Source organism: Alosa pseudoharengus, unplaced genomic scaffold, assembly GCF_046254945.1.
Source record: "Alosa pseudoharengus isolate Yale_2024_CS ecotype anadromous, Long Island Sound unplaced genomic scaffold, YU_APseudo_1.1 YU_APseudo_1.1_scf_3, whole genome shotgun sequence".
In the NCBI taxonomy this organism is placed as follows: domain Eukaryota; kingdom Metazoa; phylum Chordata; class Actinopteri; order Clupeiformes; family Clupeidae; genus Alosa; species Alosa pseudoharengus.
In genome coordinates this window covers 5,539,958-5,554,971 of record NW_027468718.1, presented here as the reverse complement: position 1 = coordinate 5,554,971, position 15,014 = coordinate 5,539,958, and the positions used below count along the sequence as shown (strand labels likewise).

General features: G+C 42.0%; 1 protein-coding gene across 13 annotated transcripts; it reads right to left on the bottom strand.

Moving 5' to 3' along the window:
* Positions 1-38: 38 nt before the first annotated feature.
* LOC143100065 (uncharacterized) lies at positions 39-14,855 on the bottom strand. Of its 13 annotated transcripts, none has more exons than XM_076262995.1 (11): positions 14,766-14,855; positions 14,114-14,137; positions 13,367-13,599; positions 10,632-10,708; positions 9,749-10,020; positions 9,262-9,319; positions 8,219-8,242; positions 6,799-6,858; positions 5,670-5,795; positions 4,370-4,693; positions 39-3,149 (listed from the first exon to the last, which is right to left on the bottom strand). In XM_076262995.1, the coding sequence occupies exons 4-11, from the start codon at positions 10,666-10,668 to the stop codon at positions 1,744-1,746; spliced, it is 2,307 nt and encodes a 768-aa protein (XP_076119110.1). In that variant the 5' UTR covers positions 10,669-10,708; positions 13,367-13,599; positions 14,114-14,137; positions 14,766-14,855; the 3' UTR covers positions 39-1,743. The 13 variants fall into 13 exon arrangements, with proteins under 13 accessions (XP_076119110.1, XP_076119116.1, XP_076119108.1 ...); XM_076263001.1 differs by having other exon boundaries at positions 13,367-13,470; XM_076262993.1 differs by having other exon boundaries at positions 13,367-13,634; positions 14,692-14,818.
* Between the last annotated feature and the right edge of the window lie 159 nt (positions 14,856-15,014).

The following is a 15,014-nucleotide window of genomic DNA, read 5'->3' as shown; positions in this document are numbered from 1 at the left end:
TTTTCACATCTAAAAAAGTAATCACACAAGAGTAAACATATTTGCCCAATTAGTATTATTATTGTGAACAATAATATTTGTTTACATACAGGACAAAAAATATATTTAATAACAGAAGAAATGAAGACTAAAGAGACAGAGTGATTCAGTGGCATTATTATATGGGACATCAAGCCTGATGGATAATGTGGCATTGTTATATTGGACATCAAGCCTGATGGATAATGTGGCATTGTTATATATGGATAATGTGGCATTATTATATGGGACATCAAGCCTGATGGATAATGTGGCATTATTATATTGGACATCAAGCCTGATGGATAATGTGGCATTGTTATATATGGATAATGTGGCATTATTATATGGGACATCAAGCCTGATGGATAATGTGGCATTGTTATATTGGACATCAAGCCTGATGGATAATGTGGCATTGTTATATATGGATAATGTGGCATTATTATATGGGACATCAAGCCTGATGGATAATGTGGCATTGTTATATTGGACATCAAGCCTGATGGATAATGTGGCATTGTTATATATGGATAATGTGGCATTATTATATGGGACATCAAGGTTGATGGATAATGTGGCATTATTATATGGAACATCAAGGCTGATGGATAATGTGGCATTATTATATGGAACATCAAGGTTGATGGATAATGTTACATAATAATATTACAGCAAGAAATGAACAGACTATAATCCTATCTAACGTGGGATCCATCTATTTCACTGAAACAGAATGTAAAAAAAGGAAAATATGAATATTAAAAGAAACCTTGCCTTTATATTTATATATACAGGCACAATACATACTGTACGTTATATGCAGACAGAGGTGCTGACACTGTCAAGGGAAAATAAACAAGCTTTCATCACTGCATGTCTGAAATATGTTATGATTTTAGTTTGAACAAAATAATAATCTACCCATACAATTCTCTCATTTTCTGCTTTATCGTTCACTATTGTACATGTCCCCCCAGCAGAGAGTGTGTGTGTCACAATTGTACATGCCCCTCCAGCAGAGAGTGTGTGTGTCACTATTGTACATGTCCCTCCAGCAGAGAGTGTGTGTGTCACTATTGTACATGTCCCCCCAGCAGAGAGTGTGTGTGTCACAATTGTACATGCCCCTCCAGCAAAGTGTGTGTCACTATTGTACATGTCCTCCAGCAGAGAGTGTGTGTGTCACTATTGTACATGTCCTCCAGCAGAGAGTGTGTGTGTCACTATTGTACATGCCCCTCTAGCAAAGTGTGTGTCACTATTGTACATGTACTCCAGCAGAGAGTGTGTGTGTCACTAGTGTACATGCCCCTCCAGCAGAGAGTGTGTGTGTCAACCCCCAAATCAACAGGATTTTTTGTTATCTGAGAGCTGTGGGTGTGGTGTAGGTGTGATACCTGCAAATCTCCCTCCTAAAGACTATAGCGTAGTTCTCAGTCCACAACTATGCACAGATACTGTACATTGCATTGTAATGAAACCATGATCAGACTATTACCCACATTACAAGTATTAATTTAAGACCAAACATGAATGTGTTATATTCACAACATACTGTACATTTACAGAGATTTCAGAGGTGATCATCACTGTATGATAATTAGTTCGGCCTGGCACCCTGGGCAGTTAAGAATGCTCTTTGTTTGCAATGGGGGTACTGTAGCCATGTGGCAGGCTTCTGCCCAAATATTGGTCTTGCAGTCATTCTGTCCTACATTTTGTTCAAGTTTCTTCCTGTCTCTCTTTCTCATTCAGTATCTGTCTCATCCTCTCCATCTCTCTGTCTTTCCCTTTCAGCACCTCTTTCATTCTCTCTATCTCTCTGTCCTTTTCTATTCGCTCTTGCAGGAGTATCGCTACCTCCATACGTTTGTCTCCATCACACTGCCTGAGTGTCAGTTCATCAATGGCCTTCCCTTTGTCTCTTAGTTCCTGAAGAATTATTCCAAACTCTCGACTCTTCTCCTCCATCTGTTGTTTTGTTTCCTCTAGCTCTCTCTTCTTCTCCGCAATCCCTCTATTCTTCTCCTCCATCTGTCTGTTGAGCTCTCCCTCCATCATCTCCTTGTTGAAGCCGATGTTTCTCTGTAGTTCAGAGAAGATGATCTTCATGAGCTTTCTCTCTGCTTCAGCCCTGGCCTCTCTCTCATAGCTCTCTCTTATCTCCTCCATCTCCCTCAACTCCTTTTCCTTTTTTTCCTTCATTTGATTCAGATTTGTCTCCATCCCCTCCTTCTGTGCAATCTCTGTCTGCACTTCACGCTGCATCATTGCTCTTTGCTTCTCATCATTTACTTCTTTTATTTTTTTCTCTAGTTCAGTTGTTTTATCACGTACGGTTCTAATTTGTCTTTTATGCTTCTGAATCTCCCTGTCCATCTTCTTCAGATACATCTGAACAATTTTATCAAGTTCAACTTTTCTCTCTCTCTCCTCTCTATCTTTCCTTTCCTCCACCTTCCGTTCTTTCTGCATCCTTCTCTCTATCTCTCTGAGCTGTCTCTCTGCCTCCTGGTAGGTCTCACTGCTGTAGAATCTCTCTCTGTTTCCTGACACCATCTCTTCTATCTTCTCTAGCAGCTGTGTGATCTCAGTGTCATTAGGCCTGTCCTTAACGTTGAGAAGGTGACACCTGTTCCCACATTTCTCTACCAGCTGCTGGAGCTCCTGGCTCCCTGTCTGGAGCAACTCCTCCACACTCCTCTCTCTCAGCCCCTCAGCATGGGTGAAGAGGATCAGTGTGTGTCCCCAACAGCCCTCCCCAAAAATATCCTCCATTTTCTCCAGCATCCTCCTCTCCTCCCCTTCAGACGACTCCCCTGGAATCACCAGGAGGAAGGCGTGAGGTCCTGGGGCAGACAGACGGACACAAAGCCCCACGTCCTGTCTCATGTCCTTCTCAGAGAGTCCACTACAGAACCAGTCCGGAGTTTCTACAATGGTAACCCGTCTCCCAGCCACCTCCCCCTGTCTGCTCTTGCTATGCTGGGTCTCTGTGAGTGTGTGTGTGCCCAGGATGGTGTTTCCTGCTGCCCTCTTCCCAGCTGTGCTCCCCCCCAGCAGCACCAGCCTCAGCTCAGACACAGCAGGAGACACTGGGGGGGCTGGACCAGGACTCTCTCCTCCAACTGCAAACATAAACAAAACTTACGGTCAGACAATTAATGACTGGAAAAACAATGGGCCCTAAATTGAAAGACGGGCAATGCTTAGAGATATTAAGGTCGTCTTGAATGTGCTATTACATATTTATTTAATATTTATTTATATTTGCTATGGCACTCTCCCAATGACTTGCTTTGTATGTGATTCAGTGTTTCCAGGGGTGAAGTTAGCAGGTTTACATACTAGCCTACAGATTGTTAGTGGATATCTTTCCCCTGCAGGAGGAACACTGCGAACATATTCCACAACATCTAGAAAATGTTTTTGTCAGTAAAACAGGCCGCGATAAGCTTAGCTACTCAACAATAAGCTAAGCTACTCAACAATAAGCTAAGCTACTAAACAATAAGCTACAATAATGCTGTGTACAGACATAGGCCGTAAAAACCTACGCCACTTGCCACATAACTCAACCAGTTAGTCTATAAGGCCTTAAAAACCTACGTATGCCACTTGCCACATAACTCAACCAGTTAGTCTATAAGTACCCATGCATGCACTGTGTGTGTGTGTGTGTGTGTGTGTGTGTGTGTGTGTGTGTGTGAGAAAGAGAGAGAGAGAGAGAGAGAGACTGGTTAACATGCTCTGTGTGAGTGTGTGTAACTCTCTTAACATGTCCTGTGTGAGTGTGTGTAACTCTCTTAACATGTCCTGTGTGAGTGTGTGTTTAACATGTCCTGTGTGAGTGTGTGTAACTCTTTTAACATGTCCTGTGTGAGTGTGTGTTTAACATGTCCTGTGTGAGTGTGTGTAACTCTTTTAACATGTCCTGTGTGAGTGTGTGTAACTCTCTTAACATGTGAGTGTGTGTAACTCTCTTAACATGTCCTGTGTGAGTGTGTGTAACTCTCTTAACATGTCCTGTGTGAGTGTGTGTAACTCTCTTAACGTGTCCTGTGTGAGTGTGTGTAACTCTTTTTTAACGTGTCCTGTGTGAGTGTGTGTAACTCTTTTAACGTGTCCTGTGTGAGTGTGTGTAACTCTCTTGGACATGTCCTGTGTGAGTGTGTGTAACTCTCTTAACATGTCCTGTGTGAGTGTGTGTAACTCTCTTGGACATGTCCTGTGTGAGTGTGTGTACTGTAACTCTCTTAACATGTCCTGTGTGAGTGTGTGAAACTCTTTTAACGTGTCCTGTGTGTGTAACTCTGTTAACGTGTCCTGTGTGTGACCTCACACTTACCATTCAGATGTTGTCTCCTCTCCCTCTGTTTGTGTCTCTCCACTTGATTATGTCTGTCTCTTCTCTCCTTGTCCTGCAGTTGGGTCCTCAGCTCCTGCACTTCGCTTTTCCTCATCTGTAGTTCAGTTTCCAGAGAGAGCACCTGTCGTAAGAGGCTGGTTACGTTGTCCTGTCGATTCTCTCTCTGCGTCTCTCCCACTTCCTCCTGTTGTTTTGAGTTTGTCGATTTTCTCTCTGCTTCTCTCCGTCTTCCCTCCTCGTAGTCACACCTCAGCATCTCTTTACTGCTTGGCTGTTTCCCCCGTCCCTCAGCTCTCTGGTATGCTTGAAAAGACAAACATCTCAGTATGCTTAATTTCGTTTATTTTATTTTTGGTGTGTGTGTTTCTTTGAGAGCAGTATTTATCATTTTTAATCTGTGAGTGTCTCCTTGTGGTAAGTCATAGACATCACTGATTGTTTGGTCTTGTTTTATATGGTCATGGTTATGGTATTTAGCAGACCCTTTTGTCCAAAGTCCAAAGTTAAAATTGTCCAAAGTTAAATTTAACAGTAAACAATTACTGTTGGTAACACTATATGAAGGAGAATAGCAATAATAAACAACAATGTCAATTCATAGCCTAAAGTAAATAAATGAATACTATACTATACAAACCATAACGGATAAGAAACGCTTAATGACCTAAGTGCATGTTGAACATACTGTATATGCCTTTAGACCCCTCTTGAAAGACCCAACCTATCACAGGAACGGAGAGCACTGGGCAACTCATTCCACCAACATGGAACCACTGAGGAAAATACTCTTTTGACCTAGCCTTTATGGCTGGTCGCCGACACAACAGACGCTAATCAGAAGACTGCAGTGGGCGGTTGTGGATATATATCTTGATCATCGAATGGAGCAGATCCAGTCAGTGCTCTATAGGCCAAAGTGAGAGATTTACATATGTCCCCTTTGGCTGATTGAAGACCAGGCGTGCTGCAGCATTCTGAATCAGTTGTAACTACACAAGCAGGTAGGCCAGCTAAGAGTGAATTACAATAGTCCAGCTTGAAGATAGCGATGGCCTGTAGGCTACAAGACGTTGTGTGGAATCTTGTGCCATATAAGGTGTGATCTTCCTAATGTTGTGGTAAAGCGACATGATTTTGCAATTGAGGCTTCATGCTCAGAGAAGTTAAGTCGGTCATCAATTATGATTTTCAAGCAGTATATTACTGTAACTGCAATGTCAGTGATGGGTCTATGCTGGTACCCTGCTCCAATACAACAAAAGGATGTGACCTTACTTACCAAGAGCTTTTGCCATCTTCTTGTTCAGCTTGGCCCCGTGGGCCAGTTTGTAAGCCTTCTGTGTCTCCTGGATCAACTGTGCCTCATGCTTCTTCCTCTCCTCACGCAGTTGTCTACTCACTTCCTCTGCATGTACAATTGAAAAATTCATTTTTTTTAAACTGACATACTCCATTTTAATGGATTTTCAAAAAAAATGTTTTTATTGTGAATTTCAAGTAATATGAAACTGTTGGATTGTTTTGTTAAGATTTGTCTCAAGTCAACACGTAAACAATAGAAAGACATGACAGAGTTCCTCATTAATAGTTTAGAATATTGCATGACAATGTGATTAAAAGACTGATCTAGTACTACATGTGTTCAACGTAATTGATTTACTGTTATTTTGAATAGCTGTCTATCTGCTCGGGTGAGACCTATTGGTGCTCTGATCAGAATAGTACCAGCATTATCTTGTATTATTACACGGCTCTTCATAATGCTGCAGAATGCCTTCCCAACGTTCGGTGGTCTGATATTTCTCGATAACAGACCGTTGCTAAGTATAACAGACCGTTGGCAAGGACCGCAGACCGTTGCTAAGTATAACAGACCGTTGGCAAGGACCGCAGACCGCTGTCACATCTTTCATATCACTCTGCAAGTAGTCCTGTCACTTCTTGCATTAATGGAACTTTATTCAAAAGTGAAAGCAGACATTTGATCAGCTGTGTTCTAAAGAACGTTTGATTCAGGTTCAGCGTGTGTTGCTAACTATGTTTCTCAGCAAAAGCAACTATGAAATGGTAAGAAATAAATGCAAAGAGTCATATCATGTGGAGTAGGATAGGTCTATATTTAGAAGCACTGACTGCGATATCTTTGCACTGAGCAAATAGATGCCAAACACAAGCACTGACTGCGATATCTTTGCACTGAGCAAATAGACAAAGAAGAGCTGCGTGTGACTACCACCAGCACAGAATTATGTGAGAAACGACTTTTGTTTGGTAATGTCCCTGAATGTGTTTGGGTATTTTGCAGTGTCCCTGAATGTGTTTGGGTATTTTGCAGTGTCCCTGAATGTGTTTGGGTGTTTGGTAGTGTCCCCCTGTGTCTAACCCCCTCCTCATTCCCCTCCACTCACCAATCGCTCGGACAGATTCCTCCATTTGCTTCTCGTGTCTATCAGTTATCTTCCGAAGGTCTGGAAAAACAGGAAGATACAACACACAAATAGTCATTTGGAAAAAAAATAATTATTGGATGTGTGTGTGTGTGTGTGTGTGTGCAGTGTTGGGAAGGATACTTTTGAAAATGTATTCCCACTACAGATTACTGAATATATGCACTAAAATGTATTTTGTAACATATTCCAATAGATTACTCAAAGTGAGTTAAGTATTTTGAATACTTTGGATTACATCAGCATTGTATTATATTTTGTCAGCAGTGGATGAAACAGTTATGTGAGGTTATGTGAAGTTGTAAGACCCACAGTGTCAACAACAACCTGCTTTACAGTGGGGATGGATTGTATAAGCCTTCGCCCATGTGCTATGAAACGCTGTTAAAGTCATTGTGTCAAAGAACTGTGGTGGAAAAAAACTACCCATTCACTCCAAGACCAATTGGCACTCTGGAAAGCCTCTATCCAATGAGACATACTAAACCAACAAACTTTTTCCGTCATTCCCCTCTTCGGAGGTGGGGAATTTTCAAGGCCCACCTGACCTCATCACCCCAGCAAAATGGTAACGTAAAACATTATTTTCACATGTTGGTTCCATGTTACATTTCTCGTCCCCTGATTCTGATGTTGTTGAAAGGTCCCATATTATACTTTGTGTGTGTGTGTGTATGTGTGTGTGTGTGTGTGTGTGTGTGTGTGTGTGTGTGTATGTGTGTGTGTGTGTGTGTGTGTGTGTGTGTGTGTGTGTGTGTGTGCGTGTATGTGTGTGTGTGTGTGTGTATGTGTGTGTGTGTGTATGTGTGTGTGTGTGTGTGTGTGTGTGTGTGAGCTTCACTTTGTGTCAGTCATATTTACAGACGAATTTACACATTTACAAGATTTTTGGAACAGGCTAGATATAGCCTCCATGCAGCCGGCTGTCCCATTATTTCATTGACAAGTGATGGCGGGATGTCAAGGTCTCTTGCAAAGAAACAAATTTGAATACGGCAATCACCCGCAACCAGTATTGAAATGTGATGTATCGGTCGGTGTGAAATTAAATGTGTAAATAAATGTAAAGATCCCTTTTTAGTGACAATGGAACTAATAGGCCTGGGCGGGAGCAGTGCACATTTTCACCACCAGGAGGCAGCGCTGCCAAGCTCGCAGCCCAAGTCTGTTTTATCCAAGATTGTATTATGTTTACAAAGAAACAACCTGTGTCAATATGTGTCAACTTTGTGTCAGTCATGTTTACTTACTCCGAAACTTCCATCCGTCCTCATCATTTTAGGAGTTGTTTATTTGACATAATTATAAAACATGTATAGAAAATATGGACATGGTGTGCAATGGATGGCAGTTAGACTGCTGTTATTAACCTGTCACTTACCAGGGCATATGACTCCTGTCTCTCCTAAAAAGAAACCAGAAGCAGAGATGTAATCAGTAAAATATTAATTACAGAGGAACACACAGCTCTTTATACTATAGTAAATCATTGTGGCATTAGAAATACAATCACATGATCATTCACAATCATTCAACACATTTTACTTCTTTATTTGTGTCCACAATTCAGAATAAATATTAGAACCAGAGACAAAGTTGACAGGTGCAGTAATTGTTCTGACAAGATTCAGTCATGTGACCCAGTTGACAATGACAAAACTGCAGCACAACTAATGTTATGGATGCACACAACACCTTCTGCTCCAAATGTGGCAATGTCCAATACTGGATGAAATTGAAGAGTAATAAGCAAGTTGTTTTGCTTCCACTTTTGTGATTCCAACTGTCATGAGACCCCTAATGACCAGCCTGTACGACGTATACATGTGAACCCCCCCCCCCCCCCCCCCCCACACACACACACATTTTAACCCATTATTTAACCCACATTACATAAAAGCTAATGCTACGTTGTAATAATTGGTCTGGCAGAGCATAACATTTTCAAACCTGAATGTGAAGCAGTTGTTAACAAGGACAATGCGTAGTACTGTATGTTATATAACACTGACTAGCTGCTTGGCAACTTCGCCTCAACATCTAAATTCTAAATCAATCACTGGGATGTGACCAGTCTTTCAGTGGTCACTTTATCTGTTGGGACGTGTGAACTCACATTTCGATTAAAGTGACCAGAGGTACAACATAGTCCGGTGATTTGTGAAGTTAGTAGTTCTAGTGGGATTGTTGATTTGCAATATTCAGCGCCATGGTTAAAAGCAAGAGAAGTTAATAGTTCTAGTGGGATTGTTGATTTGCAATATTCAGCATCATCATTAAAAAAAAGAGAAGTTAGTAGTTCTAGTGGGATTGTTGATTTGCAATATTCAGCATCATCATTAAAAGCAAAAGAAGTTAATAGTTCTAGTGGGATTGTTGATTTGCAATATTCAGCACCATCATTGAAAGCAAGAGAAGTAACACCTTGATCATCAAACTGCAGTGCTACAGTCTGTTCCTCCTTCTCTTCTCCATGGATGACCTGCAAGGCAAGGCTAGTTTATTTACTGTACATGGCACATTTCATACACAGCACTATTTAAATGTGCTTTAAATAAACAAAACCAAAGAATAACAGCAAATAAAAGCAAAAAAAGGGCAATAGCTACAGAGTAGTTGAAAAAGTATGGTATATAAAATAGACTAATTAAAAAATAAAATACAAAGACACAAAGTAGAATGAGGAAAGTAGTGAAAGAAAGGCAGAAAGTAGAATGAGGAAAGTAGTGAGTGTGTCTTATTTAGAGTGCAGGATGACCTGGCATGTGTACTGCCCTGTGAGTGTGTCTTATTTAGAGTGCAGGATGACCTGGCATGTGTACTGCCCTGTGAGTGTGTCTTATTTAGAGTGCAGGATGACCTGGCATGTGTACTGCCCTGTGAGTGTGTCTTATTTAGAGTGCAGGATGACCTGGCATGTGTACTGCCCTGCGTCTCCCCATGTGCTCTTCTTCATCGTCAGAGACACGTCTCCTTTCTTCAGCGTCCTGGTGGCCAGTCTGCCCTTGAAGCCCGTCTGCACGTGCACATATGGTTTCCTATACAGGTAGATGCAGTCTGTCCCCTTAAACCACCTGATCTCCATGGCAACAGCACTGGCCTCAGGAGAGAGGTGACAGGGCAGTGTGATGTCATCACCAGGGTGGATCTGCACCTCTCTGCTGATGGAGACCAATGTAAATTCTGTGGATGAGAAAGATTTGTTTTAATGGCTTAAACATCACTGGTACACATAGTCATATGTAAACATGCACTCCCCCCCCACACACATACACTCTCACACACTCTCTCTCTCTCTTTCTCTCTCACACACACACACACACACACACACACACACACACACGCACATGTGTGCACCCAGGCACACTCACATAGGTGCACACATGTGATTCCTGAAGAGTTTCTTGATATTGAGTGCTTAACTACACTCTCTAAACATCACTAACATGGGTAATACATGGTGCTATTAAGTGCACACCATCTTGTGGTGGAATTGAGGGAGTTAACATTTTTCTGGGGCAGCCATGGCCTACTGGTTAGGGCTTCGGACTTGTAACCGGAGGGTTGCCGGTTCCAACCCTGACCAGTAGGCACGGCTGAAGTGACCTTGAGCAAGGCACCTGTTCCCTGAGCGCCGCTGTAGCAGGCAGCTCACTGTGTCGGGATTAGTGTGTGCTTCACCTCACTGTGTGTTCACTGTGTGCTGAGTGTGTTTCACTAATTCACGGATTGGGATAAATGCAGAGACCGAATTTCCCTCACGGGATCAAAAGAGTATATATACTTATACTTACTTATACTCTTACTCTTATGTTTTGATGCAGTTGCCATTTTTGTTCTCCAGAAACAGACTCAACGCAAATGTGTGTATCTGTGAACAGATGCAGACACGTTTGACCTTGTTATTTCAAGAAGGAAAACCAAATAACAACCCTTCAGCCTGCTGCACTGTGCCTTGGCACTGGGCCTGCACAGACCGGTTAGAGTAAGCATAGCATGCCAACCACCTAGGCTAACTGGTTAGACATGCCAAACAGCTGAGAGCTCCACCAAAGATAATTAATGCGTAGCAAGATGGGTCGTCCTAGGTCATGTCTATGAGGGCAAAGTGGAGTTCAGTCAGAGACGGGCTCTGGTTCAGTTCCCGCCTGCACAGGGGCGTGTCACTGACGTATGACTGACGTTTGAACGCCTCGGCTCCACGCCAGACAAGCCGGAGTACAAAATAAACTTGGTGTACACCTTCATTAATGTTGATTTTCTCCCGACTGGAGGGTCATACTGTCACGACATTCTCCTGAAATGGGGAGGAGGGTTTGGAGATCATGATAACGTGTCCAAAATGTGCATCCATTGCTCAGAAAAATAAGGCTTTAAAAAATTCTGTGAAATTCTTGGATTCTGCCATAGACCTCAATGTTAAAAAGGGAGCCCGATCACTGCATAAATGTGCGGGGCGTGTACTACTGCTACCCTATTTGCATACATTGCGGGGGACAGGAAATGGCCTCTCAGTAAGTATCTTCGTAATCAACCATCTTTGGCTCCACTAGGCCTGAATCTGCTGGCACTGACCTCAGATATAGGCCTATCAGAGCTCTGAGAGTCCATGGTGACCTCATATATAGGCCTATCAGAGCTCTGAGAGTGCATGGTGACCTCAGATATAGGCCAATCAGAGCTCTGAGAGTGCATGGTGACCTCAGATATAGGCCAATCAGAGCTCTGAGAGTGCATGGTGACCTCAGATATAGGCCAATCAGAGCTCTGAGAGTGCATGGTGACCTCAGATATAGGCCTATCAGAGCTCTGAGAGTGCATGGTGACCTCAGATATAGGCCAATCAGAGCTCTGAGAGTGCATGGTGACCTCAGACAGGGACGTGCACAGGGGGGTTGCTCAGGTTGCCCGGGCAACTGCCCATATGCCCTTCTTGACTCATGTTGCCCTTCCAATGGGGAAAATAAATAAATAAATCGTACAATGGATGCAGAATTTCACGTAGGCCTAGATAAAAAAAAAAAATCGCAAAGCCTCATTCACTTCCATTCGGGCACCGAAAGTGAAAGTCAGTAGGGGAAGGGCAAACTCTGTTTACGTGGCTGCAGCGCTGCACGCGACCGGCACCTGAGCTGAGCCTGCATAAGCGGCCCTAAGGAGATTGTCGCGGTTGTCATATGAGACGACTCAACGTTGTCGGAAAAGGTGAGTTTGTGATGTATAACAAACGAAGTTTTATGAAATGAATTAAAATCTTCATAAATCCAGGCTGAGTTTGCCACGTTTAGCCTAAATAATCAGACAGATAGCTTGCAGAGAAGCAGCCCGTTATCACATAGCCTATAGGCTACTATTTTTTTGGTAGGCATTAGGCAAACTAAGCTACATGTCTGCTGATAGTTAGTTTCTCACATTTCGTTTTAGCAAGAAGAATGAATGATGGAAGTAATGCATCACATTAATTATTTTATTCCAAATAAATCCGTAAATCCTATCACTAGTATTTTGGGTATTGTTTGAAGCCAAGATGCCCACTGAAAAGAGTCAGATTCAGGAGAGGGAGAGACAATTGAAGGAGGCAGCAAAGGGCAGCACATCACTGCAGGGTTGGCTGCGAAAAAGCCAACCAGCAGGTGAGACAGAGACTTTGCACTGTGATAAAGATGACATGACACTGTGTAGACGAATTGATTAATTAATCAGACTCATATTTTAGCCTACTAATGGCAATGTTTTATAATTACATTACATTTAAGGTGAGGAGCAGTCACAAGCCTCCAGACTATGTGAGGAAAATGTGGACCAGGAGGAGGCACAGGACAGGAAGGCCTAAGTGATGATCACCAAATATGAGATGAGAGGACCATGCTAGAAAGTACAGGATTAAAGAGCTGCATGCTAAATAATTGTAATCTAAAAAAACATAGGCTATTTTAGAGGTCATTTCAAAGCCTTGCCTGAGCAGAACATAAATACCACTAAGGGCATTATAATGATGATAAGTTAAGGTGATTGAGTGCTGTATTTCAGTGTTTTACTACGTTGTGTATATATTTTAATGAAAATAATAATGATAAGTTAAGGTGATTGAGTGCTGTATTTCAGTGTTTTACTACGTTGTGTATATATTTTAAAAAAGATGCTGTTATTCTCAGTCCTGCATATAGCCCGTGAGTTTTTTTTTTTTTTTTTGGGGGGGGGGGTGCCCTTTTTTCAGGTCAGAACAACTGCCCCTCAAAATTCCTGTGCACGTCCCTGACCTCAGATATAGGCCAATCAGAGCTCTGAGAGTGCATGGTGACCTCAGATATAGGCCTATCAGAGCTCTGAGAGTGCATGGTGACCTCATACTGTATATAGGCCTATCAGAGTTCTGAGGGCGGGTGGTTAGTGAGTATGACAATGGGAAAGGACAGTAGACAATGTGGAGGTAGTGTGTTTCTCTGTCTATGGAATCTGAGTGATTAACAATTCTTTAATGTTGTTTCTCTCAGAAGTCATTTGTGTAAAGGGGAAAACAAGGTCTTACCTGTTATTTGTTTCTACAGCTGAGTTGGTTTTAAGAGAAAGCAGTTCTCATTCCACTGTGTCTTATTGAGCCTCAGCGCCAAAACCACATGCTGGACATTGCTGCTGTAGACAGATTTTACACACACTGTGATGCCATGACAGCACAACAGGATCCAGCTTAAACAGGAGAACAGGATAAGGCCTGTAACGTCCAGGAACTGTCTTAGAGGTGCAGAACAGCAGACAGGACACCTGTTGTTTAAGGTATTTTTAGTCCTTTGGCTGTCCTAGGTTGTAAACAAACATTAAACAATGTATTCTGCATATTAAAGATAATTTATGCAGGTCACTTATTGGTCACTCAAAAGCGAGGTAAATGAAGACAACACTGTTCTCTGTGCACATATCTTTTGATTGATTTGATTTCTCCAGAAAGACACTGTAAATATCACTGTCCATGTCACATGATAACTAACACATGACACCAGCTCTATTTGCAAACCATGCACAAAGGAGTTGCTTCACAGATCAAATGATAAAGGAAAGTCACAGCCTCACCTCCACCGCACCCACAAACAAACAACTTCAGTTTGTGTCGGTCACGTTTACAGACTCTGAAACGTCCATCCGTCATTACATTTTTTGAAGCATGTTAGAGGTTTACTAATGCAGAGTTCTTTATTTGAATTATAAAACATGCATAGAAAATATGGACATGGTGTGCAATGGATGGCAGTTAGACGGCTGTTATTAACCTGTCACTTACCAGAGCACATGACTCCTGTCTCTCCTAAAAGAAACCAGAAGCAGAGATGTAATCAGCAAGGATCAATTATAGAGAAACAAATAGCTCTTTATATTATAATAAACCATTTTGACATTAGAATAACAATCACATGATCATTCACAATCATTCAACACATTTTACTTATTTATTTGTCTCCAGAAACCAACTGTATTAAACCTCACTGTGTCACTGTCAATGTTGCATGACACCTGAAATCGTATCAAGCAAGATCCCAATCACTAGTACTGCCCTGTTCTCAGAATGCAGCTATATTTGCAAACCACTAAGGAGTGTCAGCATCGTGTCTTCTTTCTATCCCCACCGCAGTGAATTGTTAATGGGTGCCAATGTATTAAACTCTCACCTAGACAATGTGAAGCAAGTTAAGACAGGATTGCCTACATACATTCTCGTTACTAACCAAAACATCAAAGTACCGTAACTCAAGATTATTTTATGGCTAGTAACCCATAGCATTTTAAACATTATACACTCCAGATTAGCCTAACATGCCAATAATACACTTAACAAACATATTTCTCTGTCTTTACACTTACTTACTGTATAACCAGACACCGCAGGTATTCACACAACCGGGCAATGCAACAAACTTGCTAACTAGTACTATTACCTGTAGCCTACGAACTTCACCCAAGTAACGTTACTATCAAAACAGAAAGTTAACAGAGACAACAGATAAACGTCTGTCTGTGGAGTGCGAGCTGAGGACGAGGCAGGAAGTGGAACATGTCGGGGGGGTGGAGTTTGTAGCAGGAGGCATGTGTTGTACCAGAGAATGACGAGCTCAGGTATGTATCACTTCTGTCAAAAACAATGTACATTATATTTTAACCAAGAACACCTGCTGTTGTTTAAAGTA